The 17331-nt window shown below is 46.8% G+C and overlaps 1 protein-coding gene across 8 annotated transcripts in view; it reads left to right on the forward strand.

The window, feature by feature from the left end:
* ARNT2 (aryl hydrocarbon receptor nuclear translocator 2) overlaps window positions 1-17331 on the forward strand; it is a 203902-nt gene that overhangs the window by 36577 nt on the left and 149994 nt on the right. For all 8 annotated transcript variants that reach the window (XM_079909993.1, XM_079909992.1, XM_079909997.1 and 5 more), the window contains one exon: window positions 16498-16612. In XM_079909993.1, coding sequence (XP_079766119.1) covers window positions 16500-16612 — 113 coding nt within the window. In that variant the 5' untranslated portion in view covers window positions 16498-16499. The remainder of the gene's footprint in view (window positions 1-16497; window positions 16613-17331) is intronic.

A 17331-nucleotide genomic window follows, 5' to 3' on the forward strand; every position in this document is an offset into this window, starting at 1 on the left:
GAGACAGGGAGAGGAAGCAAGCTCTCTCCTGTCTCTGCTTACAAAGAAACTAATTCCATCATGAGGGCCCCATCCCTAGGACCTAATGACCTCCCCTCCCAAAGGCCCCACCTCCAAATACCATTCCACTGGGATGAGGGTTTCAACATATGAAGTTTGGGGGGACACAAAGCAGTCTATAACAGGTGGGTACATCACTCAGAAGAGCAGTTAGGATCTGAGCATTCAGCAAGGCTTCCAGGAACCCTGTTCTACGGGACCCAGTTCATCTCAAACATGGCAACAAGGAGAGCATGGCAGTCGTTGAAAGATGTGTCGAGTCCCTAAGAAAAATGAATAGACACTGCTCCCTGCCCTCGGGGACTAGAGACCCATGCTCAGCAAATGACATATTGTAACAGCATGATCTTGCTTCCGCCCCGTGCCTCCAGGGGTCTCCGTCACAGTGCCGCCTCCTTAGGGTTTGAGTGAAGGTTCGGAAGTGTTGCTTGCGGGGCGGTTCGGGGAGTCTAAACTCGGCAGTGGTGTTCCCAGGTGACCCACATCCCCCAGATCATTAACCATCTAGTGTCCTGGTGGGGGTGCGTTTGCTCATAGTATATGGGTCCTGGCGCCAGAGGTGTTACCCACCCCTTTCACTGTGGCGTCCAGGACCTGGCGTCCACACACAGCTGCGTGCGGTCTGGTTTAGTATATGTGCCACTCTCTGTCAAAAGTGTCCTTGTTTGGATGAGGATTGATAAGGCCGCGGTATCTCTGAGACTCTAGTCTGACTCGCTTTGTCCGTCGCTCACTGGGTAAACAGTGTTCACCACGAGTGCGCCGGCTCATTGCCTCCAGAGCCTCTGGACCTTTCCCAGGCGTCGCTGCTTGCGGTGTGGGTGTGCTGACACCTCAGGTCCCGGGGCTCTGTGAACTTACCTGTGTGTCCCTTCTCACACAGCCACGTGTCCTGGGCTCTTTGCTGGTCCTTCTTCCCTCCCATTGTCAGGCTCCCTCTTGCCTTTCTCCGTATTCACCGCCTACACCGTGCCTGGGACCAAATACTAGGTAAGCGTCGGGGTGTGTTGGAAGGCGGGCACAGCTGTGAGGAGTTCAGGACCAGGTCCTGGTTCTGAATGGTACCAACTGGAATGACCGGCCCCCTGTGTGTGCAGGGAAGTGGGCCTTCGCTCCCCACGGCCCACGGGCATGGAGAAGTCATGGACTGGGGGTGGGGGATAAGGGGCAGGCCCAGGCCTCTGGCCACCGCTGTCCCTCGTCCCCGCTTCTCAGCGGGCAGCAGCATGTCCCTCAGCTCGAATGACTACTCTCCTAGTATTTCTTGGCTGGAGTCTCACCTTCTCTGTTTCTCTCCTCCTGTTTTTCTCCTCTCCTCTTGTCTGGCCCCATCTCCCCGTTCTTTCCACTTTCCTGAATATTTCAGATTGTTGACCACGTATATTTACTACTGTTCTCATCAGAAAAGAATAAATACTGTCTCACCTGGGAAATGGGGATGGTGGTGCTTCTCTCACAGCCCTGCTGTGGGACTCAGCAGGTACTTCATCTTGGAGCCACGCCCCCTTCCCACCCACCACCCCTTCCCCTTCCTCCAGGGCGAGCTTGCTCAGCTCTAGGTGCTGCACGACTTCCCACCTGCCGGCCTCTGTTCCACTTCCCAGCTCCGTGCTCTAAGTTCCCAAGCAGCCCGCCCACGGGTCCAGCATCCCACGCCTGCTCCTTCACTTTCAAATCAACCACTTGCATTGTACCCCCACCATAAGAGTACTGTATTCTAAATTGTAACAACTTAGAGATACAGAAAATGGTAAGTGGGAAATAAAAATCACAGGTAATCTGACCATTCAAATATAGCTTTGTCCCCTTTTTAGTGTACTGACCTCAAGACACACACACACATACAGACACACGCACAGAATCTTTCTCTGCTGTATGTGTGTATTAAAGGTGCATTGAATTAAATCCATTGGACCTAACGCTGAATCTCTGAGCATCAAAGTCAACGTTTGGTTGTGTTTGAGGCTGGCGCTGAATATCACCATCGTTGAGTGAAAGCCAGACATTTTACAAAAGTAGGTTTTATTGCTATTTTACTATTATTTATTAGTAGTAGTTACATTGTAAAAGGTTGACATCTGACTCAGAATAATATATGGGCACTGTTCACGGCTGATTGCTCCTGTGTTCATCATGCTGCAGTCGGTGATACTAAATAGATGTTCGTTTGCAGTTGAGTTTGGGGGAGGAACGAGAGGTATCAGGCGGACTTCATATTTCCCTAACACCTCTCTTTTTTCTCTTTGTTTTCTTAATTGCATCTAGATTGTTGATGATTTCCTCTAGATCAGCCTGGTGTACTTGATTTTGAAGGTTTTCTCTCGTGCAGTTTGGAGGTAGCAAAGTTGACAAAGCTGGCTACTAATCCATCCTTGTACAGATATGAAAACTTCCAAATAAGAATTTTCCTTGAAAGATGCATGGCCTAAACAGATAAATTGTAAAAATTTAAAATCTCGACAGTTTATTGCTATGAAGGCCAGTACATATACCAAACAACTCCACAAAGATATTAATTACAGGGCTTCCCTGGTGGCGCAGTGGTTAAGAATCTGCCTGCCAATGCAGGGGACATGGGTTCGAGCCCTGGTCCGGGAAGATCCCACATGCTGCGGAGCAACTAAGGCCGTGCACCACAACTACTGAGCCTGCGCTCTAGAGCCCGTGTGCCACAACTACTGAAGCCTGCGTGCCTAGAGCCTGTGCTCCGCAACTAGAGAAGCCACCACAATGAGAACCCCATGCACCACAACGAAAAGTATCCCCCGCTCGCTGCAACTAGAGAAAGCCCACGCGCAGCAACAAAGACCCAACGCAGCCAAAAATAAATAAATTTTAAAAAGCAGTCTTTCAAAATCTCTAAAAAAAAATATTAATTACAGCATACTCTGATAATCTCTTTTATTCTGCTTTGTAGTATTATTTATGGTTCTATAGACATCTTAGCTCAAAAAGGATATAACAGTCTTCCTAAAGGCAACAAGCTAATGCATTCTCCCTTAATATTTGTATCATTTCCCCATTTTCTCTTACATTTAAGTATTTGAAAATTCTTAATAATTGGTTTTGCACGTAAAATTAATAGCTTTCAGCCTATGGCAATGAATTATGACACATTATACTCCTGCAACAATATATTTATAAACCATCTGATAGGGAGAATTGAAACATATATACAAGGAGCTTTTCAATCTTAGTTCGTCTAGAATGCCTATTTACGTTTGAAAGTGAACATTCAGACTTGAACAGTAAGTTTGTGTGGCATGCCTTGTTTTGGGACTGCTGTTGATATACTATAGATGTAGATGACGATAGCGACCCATGTGATTATAGGGTCATTGATTACCCACAAGTTCAGGGATGCCAGAAACGATCCTGAAATTGGTATTCCACTGCTCGTCCTTTCAAAGGTCGAGGCATTCGTTCAGAAGCAGGGCAAATACTGTGACTGAAGCTGAATTTTGATGAATCCCTGACAGATGTATGTTCGCCTCTGAGCTTTTGTATCCTGCTCTATGAATGTGTACCCTTAGCATTTTCCTGTAACATTATTCTTTGAAATCATAATATTTAATGGCTGAGTGTGTTTTTATCTGTGTGGGTATTCCATAATTTATTAGCTTTTCACTTTATGTCAGATGTTTGAGTTCATTTGGTTTCTTTTCAACTTCAGACTGTATTTGGACAGTCAGCACGCATGCGAGTCATTCCTTTCTTCCCTTACCCTTCATATCCTTGGTCGCCGTGCCAAGGCCTTGGCAGTAATCAAGAATTGGCCTCTTCCGTTTCATACAGGAAGGTCTCTCACGTATATTCATGTCTCCTCCTGCCTCAAAGAGTTTCCTTCAACCACAGCCTGGATTTTAACTGAAGATCCCTCTAAGACGCTCTCAAGGGCATCCTGTCCACTGACAGACCCCGAGCCTACAGCCCAGGCGACCTGGCCTGTCTTCTGCCTGACAGATGAGACCCACTTCCCTCTGATGGTCTCTGGCTGTCGTATTTGACTCAAGCATGGGACAATTCGTGGTGGAGGCCCCGTTGTGGTTATATATATATATATATATATATATATATATATATATATATACACATGTCCCAGAAGGCGGCCAGATTGAGTGTGGAGCTCACTTCTCCTGTCTTCCTCCAGAATCATAACCTCATTGGTAACCTCCCTGCCTTTCTTCCTCTGGGATTGTTGGTTGTCCGTCTTCTTCTTGGGTCTGTGTGTTTTACCCTTTTTGTAAAGTTCAAGGCAGGGATGCAGGGCCTTCAGCCAGGAAGGTGGGCTTGGACACTAGTGGGAATACAGGTGCTAACGCCCTAGTGGGCTCTGGTGCAGTGTCCGTGTTCCAAAGGGCACAGCACTGCCCACTCGGGCCAGGGAGCAGGGCTCTGCGTAAGCCAGCATTGCTAGCTGAGGTGGGAGGGCATCTCCCCAGGCTGCCCTGGGACTGGTTCCAGTTCCCTAATGCCAAACCTGCCTGCTGGCTAGGAGTGACTCAGGCCCACAGCCAGGGCTCTGTGTCCAGGAGGGAGACACGAGCTGATGGAGGAAGGACCTGGCCTCTTCCTTCTTTCCTGGGTCCACTGGCCATCTCTTCCCATGTCTACCACCTCCTGCCCTGCTGCAGAGACCCCCACCCAGCCCACCTTTGGATGAGGGCTGCCTTACAGAGGATACACGGCTGGTTAAAGTCTAGCAAGGACCTGGGGAGTGCCTTTGGGAGTCATGTGCCCTGCCTTCCTTCCAGAAGTGGAAGGGACCCTTTCTCCCTTGCACATCAGGAGGAATCTTTTTTGATCTCTGCCTGACATGTTTTGATAACAATCTAGAGATTTCAGCATACATTGTGGTTGCACAAGAAATCCAAGTCACCAATTTTTCAGAACCTAAGCAGTTAACATTAGAAATTTTGCCGCAAATAAATTGATCAGTATGCAAGACAGTTGTCACGGCTGAATCATGGTCCACAGTTAAGGTAAACAGATCTGTGATGACATTTTCTGAGCGGAATACAAATGCAGCTCATTTCCTCCCAGAGGTTTCTGACATTTCTTCTACACGGAAAACAGATTCTCCCAAGAAGGTGCTGGTCACAAGGAAGAAAGATCTTTCTTTAATCCCTCTGAAAAGGTATGGCTGTGAAATTTTTTATGCTTTCTGCGAAAAGAATTGTTCTAAGAGAAATGAATAGTGACGAGAGCGTCTTTCTTTGATTAGCTGTCCCTTACTCCCTCCCAACCATGGAGAGACCCTTTTGGGTTTTGTTTATTTGAACGTTCATTAAAATATGATGTCAGGGCTTCTCTGGTGGCGCAGCGGTTGGGAGTCCGCCTGCCGATGCAGGGGACACGGGTTCGTGCCCCGGTCCGGGAGGATCCCACATGCCGCGGAGCGGCTGGGCCCGTGAGCCATGGCCGCTGAGCCTGCGCGACCGGAGCCTATGCTCCGCAACGGGAGAGGCCACAACAGTGAGAGGCCTGCGTACTGCAGAAGAAGAAAAAAAAAATTATGTCATTGTATTGTGAGAGTTTGCATGTCAATAACATTGTTTTGCAACGTGAAGATCAAGGGATATTTTTCTTATTTAGGTTCACATGAAATAGTGGGGGAGGGAACAAAATGTTTTTTCATTTCCTCATGTTCTTTTCATCTGTAACGCTCTCAAGTTTCACATTTTCCCCCAGGTTTTTGCTCCCTGTACTGTATTTTAGGAATTCTATACACTGTGTCTGCATCTGAAATGTGAAGTAGTCCTTAGCTAGATGCTGCATTGTAAGCTAGATCTGTTTTCTGTATTCAGGTGAAGCTTTCAAAAGCCTCAGCTTGTACTGCAGTTGAAATGAGCTGAAAACCTGCAACTTTGTGTAAGGGTAGGCAGTCATTCCATCCCTGTGTGTAACGGAAACAGCATTTCCTGGGTTGGGGGCAATACTGGCATTTGGGGTGGGACTGCTGTAGATGGAGATATTTCTGTCTATTTGTGCATTTGTCGTTGGTTATGACCAGGGATCCTGAGCAAGGAGCTATACAAGACGGTTGCATTTGAGGTGGGGGAATAATTCTAGATCCTGTTGGGAGTTGCAGTTGGGGTAAAAGGCCAGAAAGCGCCAGTGACTGGACATGAACAAGAGGGCATGCCCCTCAAAGCAGGGGCATGAATGAGTCTGTTCACCAATTCTGGAGCAATCAAAGGAATACACTTAGGAAAAGGGCATCTTTTATATCGTGCTTCATTCCTCCCTGAAGCGTTTGCTGTCCATTGCCAGGATAGCACAGGTGTGGCCTCCTCCAGAAAGCCTTCTTGGATCTTCCTGGTCCTTCCCACTACCCAGTGTCCAGTCTCTTGCATAGCACACAGCTCTCAGTATGAAATTACCTGGCTCTGGGTCTCCATCACACTCAAGACTGAACCTGTCAGCGGCAGGATGGGGTCTTTTCATCTCTGACCGACCAGCTGGTAGCACAGCTCCTGGCTCAAAATCAGAGCTTTGCAAATGCTGTGTGTAATTGAAACAGGCCCCATTTTCTTACAGCAGCTTCTGCAGAAGGAAGGGATGTCCTGATTAACCCCATTTCTTAGTTGGAGAATAGATGGGGAAACTGAGTCGCATAGCAATGAAGCCAGACTAGAACCAGATGCCTATTTAGTGCGTGACCCTCTGAATAAATGGACAGAGGAAGGTGTAAGCGATCACACCTCTCCTTTGCTGCAGAGTCCCCATATATCAAGTGTATGGTGTGGTAGATGTAAATATGCAACCGAACCAACCGTATTTTTCTTCCTCCTCCAGAAATTTTTTGCCCCATGCAGTCTCAGTGTAGGAGGATCAGGTGACCAAGGCTTTTTAGAGTCTTCCTTTCTGGGCTCTGACAGTGACACATCATGTATTTTGAGGCAGTAACATCATCTCCTTCCTCCTGAATGCCCTCTGGGTGGCTCCATCATTCAGGCCCTGTTATCTGTCATCTGGACCGCTGTGACCTTCATTCATTCACAGGAGAAGTACAGGTACAGTAAGAATGAGTCACCAGGGACCAGACCTAGAATGGGAGGGGAAGGGATTGGCCAAGGACAGGCTTCCCTGGAAAAGTGATGTTTGAGCTGAATCTCAATGACCGTTAGGAGTTAACTTGGTGAAGAGATGGAAGAGAGCTTTCTGGCCACAGGACACAGCATGTGCAAAGGCCCTGAGGTGGGAGGGAACACAGTGTGTTCATAAGATTGATAGGGCTGTGTGGCCAGAGCCGAAGAGGTGGGTAGGAGAGGTGGACAGCAGCCTGGCCACACAGGAACTGGCTGATCGTTGCAGGGAACTCCACATTTGTGCTGAGAGCAAAGAGAAGCCGCTAGAGGAGAGAAGTAAGAGGTGGACTGGTCAGCTCAGACTCCTGTGCGAAGAGTGGGAGAGTAGATGCAGAGGGATCAAAGGAGGAGGCCCTGCGATAGGCCAGCAGAGAACCCAGAGGATGGAGAGACCTTTAGGACGTGACAGCAGGACTTGAGAACTGGATTTGGGAATCATCAGCACAGAAATGGTATTGATGCTGGTGCTTGAATGGGTTCACCTGGAGGGAGAACAGAGAAGAGGGAGTGGTGTAAGTGCCTGGAGGCCTGTTGGAGGAGGGGGAGCTGGCCAAGGAGAGGAGAAGGCGGGCCTGAGAGGTGGGAGGGAGGGGATGCGGCCCCTGGCAACCCAGGAGAGAATGCTGGTGATGGTGAGTGGGCAGTTGCGCCCCACAGAAAAGGGCGGGGGCAGAGATGAGACCCCTGAGATGATGCCAGCTCCCTAGCCAGGTGACAGGGACAAAGGCCTGACTGCGGGGCATTGAAGGGAGAATGGGAGGTGAGGAGACCCTGAGGGGAGACCCGAAGGGGAGCAGTGACTTTGCCACATGTGGCAACTTTTTTTTTTTTTAATATTTATGTTATTTATTTATTTATTTGGCTGTGCTGGGTCTCACTTGCGGCATGTGGGCTCCTTAGTTGTGGCATGAGGGATCTTAGTTGCGGCATACACGTGGGATCTAATTCCCCAACCAGGGAGCGAACCCAGGCCCCTTGCATTGGGAGCGTGCAGTCTTACCCACTGGACCACCAGGGAAGTCCCTACACGTGGCAACTCTTACTTGTACAGTTGACAGTTCCTCCTCTGCTTTTAGGATTGATATGCATGTTGACGTGGTGTTCTGGTCCGTAGGATGTGTTCATGTTTCAGTGGCACTAGAGCCTCTCCTTGTTACGTGTGGTCAGCCCTCAACTGCAGGGGAAGTCAAGGTGCGGACCATGACCGCCACGCTTCTCTCAATGGAATTCCTTGCCAGTGCCCGCCTGGGTTGCCCACAGGGAACCAGAGTCAAGTGGGCGCGGGTGGTTCATCCGGGATTTCTGGGCTCCCTTGCTGGCTTTCGTGAACCCTCTGAAGGCAGTGTGGAGCTGTGTGGGACCGTGGGGTCCCAGGGCTGTGACGGGGGCACGTGCACCTGCTCAGGTGAGGCTCTCCTGGGTGAGAGCACGGTGTGGTGAGGAGGGAGCCGTGTCCACCTCAGTCCAGGGCGGGGGGTGTGCATCTGTGGAGCCCTGCAGAGACCTGGGAGAGGGGGTGGAGGCACACTTGGGGCCTGTCTGCTGACCCCTCCCTGGGCTATGGGTGGGCCAGCCACTTAAAGGCAGAGCTCTCAGCAGGGAGGCAGTGTGAGGTCAGCACAGGACGAGGACCGCGGCTCAGGCTGCCCGGGTGTGTGGCAGCCCCCGTGTCTCCCTGTAATAGCATCACCCTGGGGGGCATTTTGCACGTGGGGCTGCAGAGGAGTCAGTCCCGTGGCCACCCCCCTCTTCTGTGGCCCACTGTCACCCTTCCTGCACTCCTTTGAGGCAGAGCCATAGAAATCAAATCACAGAAGTGACCTAATTCCTTACCGTAAGAAAATGATTGTAAGTTTTGTATGTGTCTGTGTGTGTGTTTTACTTAGCAAACGCTTAGAAGTGCTTACTGTGTGCCAGACATCGTTCTAAGTGCTTTATGGGTACTAGCTTTTTTAATCCTCATAGCAACCTCATGAGGGATTTACTATTTCTTATTATGCCCATTTTATAGATAGAAGACTGAGGCACAGAGAAGCTAAGTTTTGCTCAAGGGTTAGGTAAAAATACACACACACACAATGTCTGCTTTAAAAAATATTCTTTTCTTGGGGGAAAGTCAAAGGGGAAAGGGGAAATAACTTCTGCCAGGCATCTGTTATTTTTATTTTTTATTTGCCAGTCTTCTTTATTTTTTTTTAAACGACAGAAATTTATTGTCTCACAGTCTGGAGGCTAGAAGTTTGAAATCAAAGTGTCAGCAGGCTTGGTTCTTTCTGAAAGCTCTGAGGAAGACTCTTTTCCGTGCCAATCTCATTGCTCCTGGTGGTTGCCCACAGTCTTTGGCATTCTGTGGCTTGTAGACTGCCAGGCGTCTTAAATGAGGGATCTTCCTTAATCCCCACAGTAACTGTGCATGATGTGGGGATATTCCTTTTTTTATAGATGAGGAAACTGGAGCTTAGGGATAATGAATAGCTTGCCCGTGACCCCAAAGCATGGACATTTCCTGCATGTCACGCAGCTTCCACCTGGGCCTGTGATTTAGAGTCTTGATGTTACAGCGTCTCTGGTTGCCCCCACCCCACCTGGGGAAGGGGTCTGCTGGCCGCCCAGCCTCTGCCTGAGCACCTTGAGGGGCGAGGGCCCAGCAGGGGGTGGCTGAATGGCGAGAGCCCGCTCTGCTGCTTTGCAGTCATGTGACCGAGGCATGGCCCTGACCTCTCTCTGCCCAAGTTCCCTCGTCTGTAAAACGAGTTGACTTTATACCTCTCTTGTAGGCTGGATGTAAAGCACACGTGAAGAGCTTGGGACATAGCGAGCACTCAACATAAATCTTATTACCTTTATACAGAAATATTTTACATATTTTTGTATAGGATGTTTATCATTATTATTAAGCCAGTCCATTCCATGTTGGACACTCTTGTTATTAAAAAGGTATCCCCTTCCTTTATCTCTGTCTCATTCGTTCACTGCTTCTAGCTCTCCAGCTATATATGCTTTCGACTGTGGCTTACAATGAAACCCTTTAAAAATACGTATTTCTCTGTTTGTGGTCATTAAATTAACACATCATTAGATTAGTGTTAAATTAACACATGTTGTTGAAGAAAAAAACCTTGTATATTCAAAAACAAAAAGAGCTTTTAGGAGAAAATAAAACCCACCTATAATTCCCACAACAAAAATAGCCAAGTTTAACACGTTGATGTACTTGTATCTGCCTTCCGGTCTTTTTCTGTGCATATATTAAGTACACACACACACACACACACACACACACACACACACACAGCTGTGGCATCCTTTTGTGAGGCAAGGGTAACTTAATGTCTCTTGACACGTACTGCCAACTCATCCTTCACAAAGGCTGTGTTCATGTACACCCCCAGGGGCAAGGTATGACCATGGCCACATTGTCACCCAGTAGGTATCCGACTCGATTTCCTCTCTGCTCAGTGCTACGGTCAAGGTTCCACTTTTCTTCCTTTTGGAGTGAAATTCAATAGCCCTGGAGCAAATCAACAATGGGCTTATGGGGATACTTTCCATCTAAATGTATAATACCAGGCTCGGGGACTTCCCTGGTGGCACAGTGGTTAAGAATCCACCTCCCAATGCAGGGGACACGGGTTCGAGCCCTAGTCCGGAAGATCCCACATGCTGCAGAGCAACTAAGCCTGCACTCTAGAGCCCGCGAGCCACAACTACTGAGCCCGTGGGCCACAACTACTGAAGCCCATGTGCCTAGAGCCTGTGCTCTGCAACAAGAGAAGCCAACGCAAATGAGAAGCCCTTACATTGCAATGAAGAGTAGCCCTCACTTGCTGCAACTAGAGAAAGCCTGAGAGCAGCAGTGAAGACCCAACGCAGCCAAAAAAAAAACAAAACAAAACCAGGCTCTGCCTTGGAGACCCTCACCTCTGAGTGAGGGTCTCACCGGGTGACCCTCACCTGGTGAGTGACCTTCCTCTGGCCACCTTTCCTGGGTGGGTGTCCTAGAGATTTGGTAACTTATATTCGAGTCACATGAAAAAGTTGCCAGATCTGGGGAGCAGTTGTCATTTTTCCAAAGAAGGCTGACAGCTGATCACATTGGTAGATATGAATGTAGATTACAGATGAGAGAGACATGTTTTTTATATTTTTATTTGAATGTATTAAGAGTGGCTCCTAAAAGACATTAGAGAAAAGTTTAACCTTTAAAGTGAATTTCAGTCTCATCGGTTGCATCTTTCACTTGGTTTGTTTCGTACCTAAAACTCTATTTTAGTTACCACAATGGCATTTGATAAAATGAGACATCCGTTCCTTGACAACACTAAGAAAATGGGATAGGAGTAGATTTCCTTGATGTCGTAAAGCATATTTGTCTTAAACCAGCAGGTCATTACAATTAAATTCAAGGGCCAAGCAAGTTTGCTTACCATCACCATAATCATGATAATTTTAATCATTGCTTCCTGAGAGTTTTCTTCCCTCCCAGGCACTGTGTTAGGCTCTTCATATACATTATCCTTAATTTTTAAAATGATCCTTTGAAGTAGACTATTGCTAGGAACTGTTTGAGTTGTGATTTGAAACCAGGTATGTTTCGCTGCAAAGCTCTGTGGCCTTTCTGGTACCCAGTTATTGGTCATTATTATTGAATATTCTGGAAGTTCTGGTCAGTGAAATAAGACATGAAAAGAAATTAAACCTTTAACTATTTAAAGTGAGAAAATAGTATCATTATTTGTACCCCATAGGATTTGTAAAATTAGAAAATTCAGAAGAATTAATGATGAATCATTACAACAATTTAAAAAATTTGGTGAAATGGCAGGACATATGGCAATGGCCCTAGAAACTCTGTAGCCAAATTTTGAAAGCATAATACGTACACAGAACAGCAAGGGAGGGGAGGGCAACACCTATCTTAGCTGCTGGTCAAATCAGTTGACATCAAGCATGACAGAGTTATCGTAGCACAATTATCTTCATAGCTAGTAACCAATCAGAAAGTAATCTGGGAAAGGAGATCTCATTCACACTAGTAGCAATGGTCATAATACACAACACAACATCACATCGTAATAACATCACAAAGTACCTAGAAATAAACTGAATGAGAAAGTGGGGGGATCTGTATGATGAAAATGCAAGACTTTTTATTGAGCTAAAAAGGAAGTCTTGAGTAAATTATAGACTTATGTCAATTCTTTGTTGAAAATTCTAAATGTTGCAAAACTGTCACTTTTCTCCAAAATTAATTTGTAGGTTCAAGATAATCCAATTAATTTCCAAAGGAGGTTAAACTTTATATCTTAATCAAATTATTCTAAAATTTAAATGGAAGAATAAGCCAGAAGAACAAAGATAATTCTGAAAGGTAAGAGCAGTGAGAGAAACTTGCATCACTAAGTGTGTTATGATGGTGCAATACTAGAGCAAGTATAGATAACTGGGTAATTGACAAAAAAAGGAAATAGATATTCTAGAAACAGACACATTTTCTATGTACAAATAAAATGTAAGAGGGAGCATCAAAAAAACTTATGGGGAAAAGGAAGGACTCGAATAAATGAGGTTAGGACAATTGATCTTTTCTTATGCTGTGGACTGAATTGTATCATCTTCTCAAAATGCATATGTTGAAGCCCTAACCGTACCAACCCCCACCCCCACCCCCCATTGACTGTATTTGAAGCTAGAGCTTATGGGAGGTAATTAAGTTTAAATGAGGTCATAAGAGTAGGGCCCTAGGATTGGTGGCCTTAGAAGAAGAGAAAATGTGACGACACGGAGGGCAGGTGGTCTGTAAACCAGGAAGAGGATTCTCACTGGCGCCCAAATTGGCTGGCACCTTGATCTTGGACTGCCCAGTCCCTGAACTGTGAGAAAATACATTTCTTTTGTTTAGGCGCCCCATCTGTGGTATTTTGTTATGGCAACCCAAGCTGACCGATACATCTTAAAACTCTACCTCTTAAAGCTTTCTCTAGTATTAAAAAATCTCTCTCAAAAAAAAAAAAAATCTCTCAACCTAAAAAAGCAAGCAACAGATTGGAAAAATATTGTAAAAGATTTTCAGAAAATGTGGCAAAGCTCTAGTATCTTTGTCATAAAAAGAGATCATACAAATAGAAGAGAAAAAAACCACTGAGTCTCAGTAGGGAAACGGGTACATGATATACAGATGCAGTGTACAGGAGAAAATGTAAACCTAGAATGAGTCAGGTCTTCTTAGAGATGCTTTTTGAATGCGGGAGGGGGGAGGGGGTAGTTTTGGACATTGTGGATGGTGAGCTGCCATCCTTCTGTATTGTGCGTGCAGCCCCCTTTGCTGGAGATGTGTATGTGCCTCTCATTTGCAAATTATGTCGATGTATTTGCATATAAGGCTCCCTTGCTCCCTTCCCCTTATCCCATGGTGCATGGGCTCTATGACACATGCATATCACATGTAAAGATTGTAGCCAGCTCAGCGTATCCACCACATGGCCTTCATGAAGCATACACTTTCTCTGTGGTAGAAACTACTTGTGTCTGCCTGTCCACGTGCACTTGGTATCTCGCACCAAGCCTGGAGGGCACAAGAATATACCTAGCGGGGTCTGATGGAGGCAGGCTGGTGTGGGCCTGTCTTCGCAGAGCTGGCTCTTTTTCTGGGCCAGTGAAACTTAATCATGGGAAACAGTCCAGCAGAATAAGATGCTGATGTGACAGCAAGACTGGGCCTGCCCCTGGCCCGGGCCCTGGTCCACCGTGGGCACCTGTGGAAGTCACTTAATCTCTTTTTCCTTGCTTCCCTCATCTGTCTGAGGAAAGGATTGGACTTTCCATATTCCTCAACCCTTGCCCCATAGCCAGGGTTTTTGTGGAACTTCACCGTCTGCACCTTTGTTTTCCCCAAATAAAATGGGACAGATATCAGCTTCTTTCCTAACTGCACATTGCCTTCCGTTTTCCACTCCTTCCTCCCCACTCCCCACCTCCGAGCTGGAGGGTAACCACACAGGGAAAGGGTGGGCCTTTCCAGGTCTGCAGACAATGGCAAAGATCTCCTCCAGCCTGACGTTTCCTTAACTCAAAGGCAGGAATGAGGTAGTTGACTTTAAAATACTTAAACTAGTGTCACGTGGAACATGAGTTGTTCGGAGAACACATTTTAAGAGTTTCCACCATTAGAGACCTTTATGATACGCTGGCTTAGTCACGGGTAAACAAACGTCCTTATATCAGGACTTCTCGGTGTGTTTTTTTGGTGGGCGCTGAAATCTTCGAGAAGGGGGATAAGTGTGTGGCTTTTCCCTAACCTGTTTGACCACGCAACCCTTTTTCCTGGAGAATCTTAAGGTCCTGATGTTCTGTGGGACTTACTTTGGGAAGCAGTGACTTCTGTTTTCGCCCATGTTTGCACTGGCAGTGATTCAGCCTTTTAATTTTGGGACTTAATGGACTTAACATGCTTTAGCCTCCATTGCAGAAAAGAAATACAGATTTCTTATCAGAAGCAGGCAGATATAAGGTTATGAGGTCATTGCTGTTCATACTGCCTAGCTGTCACAAATCCAGTACAGGAATTGTTTAGAGAGGAGAGGATTGCTTTAAGAAAGGGATTTTTTTTTCTCCTTGAGTACTTTCCAATGTGTACATTAGTTTAAAAAAAACCAAAAACAACAACAACAAAAAACTAATAGCTCTCAAATTTTTGTGAACATAGTGGAGTAGCTAAATTAAGATTTTGTTTATTAGTACTGTAAAATTCTTCTACAGATCTTTTGAGTGGAGTAGTTCAGGTTGACCTTAGAGTGTGTTTATTAAACACAGTGTCTTTGGACATAACTGTGGATCAGCGGTCAGATGCCTCCGTGGTTTCTGGGAGGGGGCAGAGAGCAGTAACTTAACACTTCTGAGCATCACCAACGTTCCTTCACTAACAAGGGCCCAGATCCCTGTCTTTATCCCAGACTGTCTTTCTGAAATACATTTTCGTAGACTGTTGCTTCCCTTCTGCCCTGAATAAGAGTTGGGCTGAGAAAATAGAGCCCTGTGGGAGTCATTCCCAAGAACAATAAACAGGATAGAGAGGCCCCTGGAGTACTGCATTTGTCATTTAATGGTCTGAGGAAAGGTCATCTGAGTTCAAGAACTCTCCACAAAGTGGGAAGGAGAAATTCTTTAACTGTGGTTTCTTTGACATTAGGGATGTGTACCTTGGTCTTAACAAGCTTCTGAAAGTTTCTAGCTTATAAGCAATAATACATTATGATAAAGATGTACTGGAGAGGTACTCTCGTCTAATGCCAGACATACCTGTTCTTTTTTTAACTGAAGTATAGTTGCTTTACAACCTTGTGTTGGTTTCTGCTGTACAATGAAGTGAATCAGCTCTATGTGTACATCTATCCCCTCCCTCTTGGACCTCCCTCCCAACCCCCGCCATCCCACCCATCTAGGTCATCACAGAGCACCGAGCTGAGCTTCCTGTGTTTTATAGCAGGTTCCCACTAGCTATCTATTTTACACATGGTAGTGTATTTCTGTCAAACCTAGTCTCCCAGTTCATCCCCCCCTCCCCTTCCCCGCACCGTGTCCACATGTCTGTTCTCTGTGTCCTGTGTCTCTATTCCTGCCCCGCAAATAGGTTCATTTGTACCACACCTAGAGTCTGTCATACAGAGTGAAGTAAGTCAGAAAGAGAAAAACAAAGACATACTTATTCTTTAAATTAACATTTCTTCCCAGAAAGTCCTGGCTGTGGAGAGCCGTTGTCACTGGCTTACCGTGCAGCCCGAAGGGATGCTTTTAAGGTCCCTGGACCTCACTGTCCTCGTCATGAATGGAGGGCCAGGCGGGGCTCTGTATTCAGGGATTCTGAGCCCATACCTAGAGAGGGGAACAAGACTTTCTGCTTGAACACAGATGCCCAGGGTGAGGACCGAGCATCAGTGGTGGTGCTGCAGGGGATTGGCTCTTTTGGTTCTCTGGGTTGGCCCCATGTGGGCTACCAGTAGTTGGCACCAGCAGTGGGGTCCTTCCCCTTAAGCTTTGGCCACATGCCTGGATTCCTGAACGTCTTACCCGCCTCCAGGTGACAGGAGACAGGAGCTCTTTATGAAAGCTAAGTTAGCTGCGCGAACTCTTTTTTTACCACCTAAACTAAGTATGGGCATACTGCCCAGGGATATCCTTTTCCAGACAGGGGAAGGGCTCAGCTGCGTCACGTGACTAATGATGGGCCCAGGACCCAGGTCCCTGGATTCTCCTCCCAGGTGGTGCTTTTGGTCTGCCGGACAAGCTTCTTGCTTATTCTTGGACTTTTCTGGCATTAACAAAACCTCTCATCTTTGCTGAATTGCAGAAATGGCTTCGGACATCCCTGGATCGGTGACATTGCCCGTCGCCCCCATGGCGGCCACTGGACAGGTGAGGATGGCCGGGGCCATGCCCGCCCGCGGAGGAAAGCGGCGTTCTGGGTAAGCAACCTCGGTGGTTCCAGGAATTGGGCTTAATACATGTTGAGCAACACTCTTGACCTGTTAGGAAAATATTGTCTCTCCCCCTCCTGGAGAATCAAAGCTCAGCAGTTTGCATCCTGTTTAGATTTTGCAAGATTCCTAACTATGCATGTGATTTGCCTCTGAGTGTTTTTGGGCCTCGGCACCCAGCTGGGGACTTCTGTTTGCTTGTCCTTGTGGTGAGAGTGGCTCTGTGATCCTGCTGGGCTTTGCTCAGGCCATCTCTCTGAGGGAGGGGACTTACCCATCCCTCTGCCTGAGCCCACCAGCCGGAGGGCAGCCCTGCAGGTCGAGCTTCAGCCCCTGTGGGCAGCAAAGATCCCTCTGGTGCTCTCTGTTCTTTTCTCCCTCTACCCATCTTTGCTAGGTGGTGTGCAGGAATTCCTTTCCAAAAAACTGGCTCTAGCCCAGCACCTAAAGGCTGGGCGGCTTGCATCGTAACCTGCTCTGCCAGTAAAGTTGGTAACAGTGTTAAGTTCTGGTGGGACCAGAAAGACCATCATTCCTAAACTGATGGAATCCAAAACGACATCTACTCATGATGTATGGTGTCTGTAGCTGTGCAGAGATCTACGAAACCGATCAACCAACACAGATCCCTGCAGGAAAAACATAACCGACATTTTCAGACTCTGTATATCAACCAACCCCTTTCCTTCATTGAATCAATTTTATTT

This window comes from Stenella coeruleoalba, assembly GCF_951394435.1.
Source record: "Stenella coeruleoalba genome assembly, chromosome: 2".
NCBI lineage: Eukaryota > Metazoa > Chordata > Mammalia > Artiodactyla > Delphinidae > Stenella > Stenella coeruleoalba.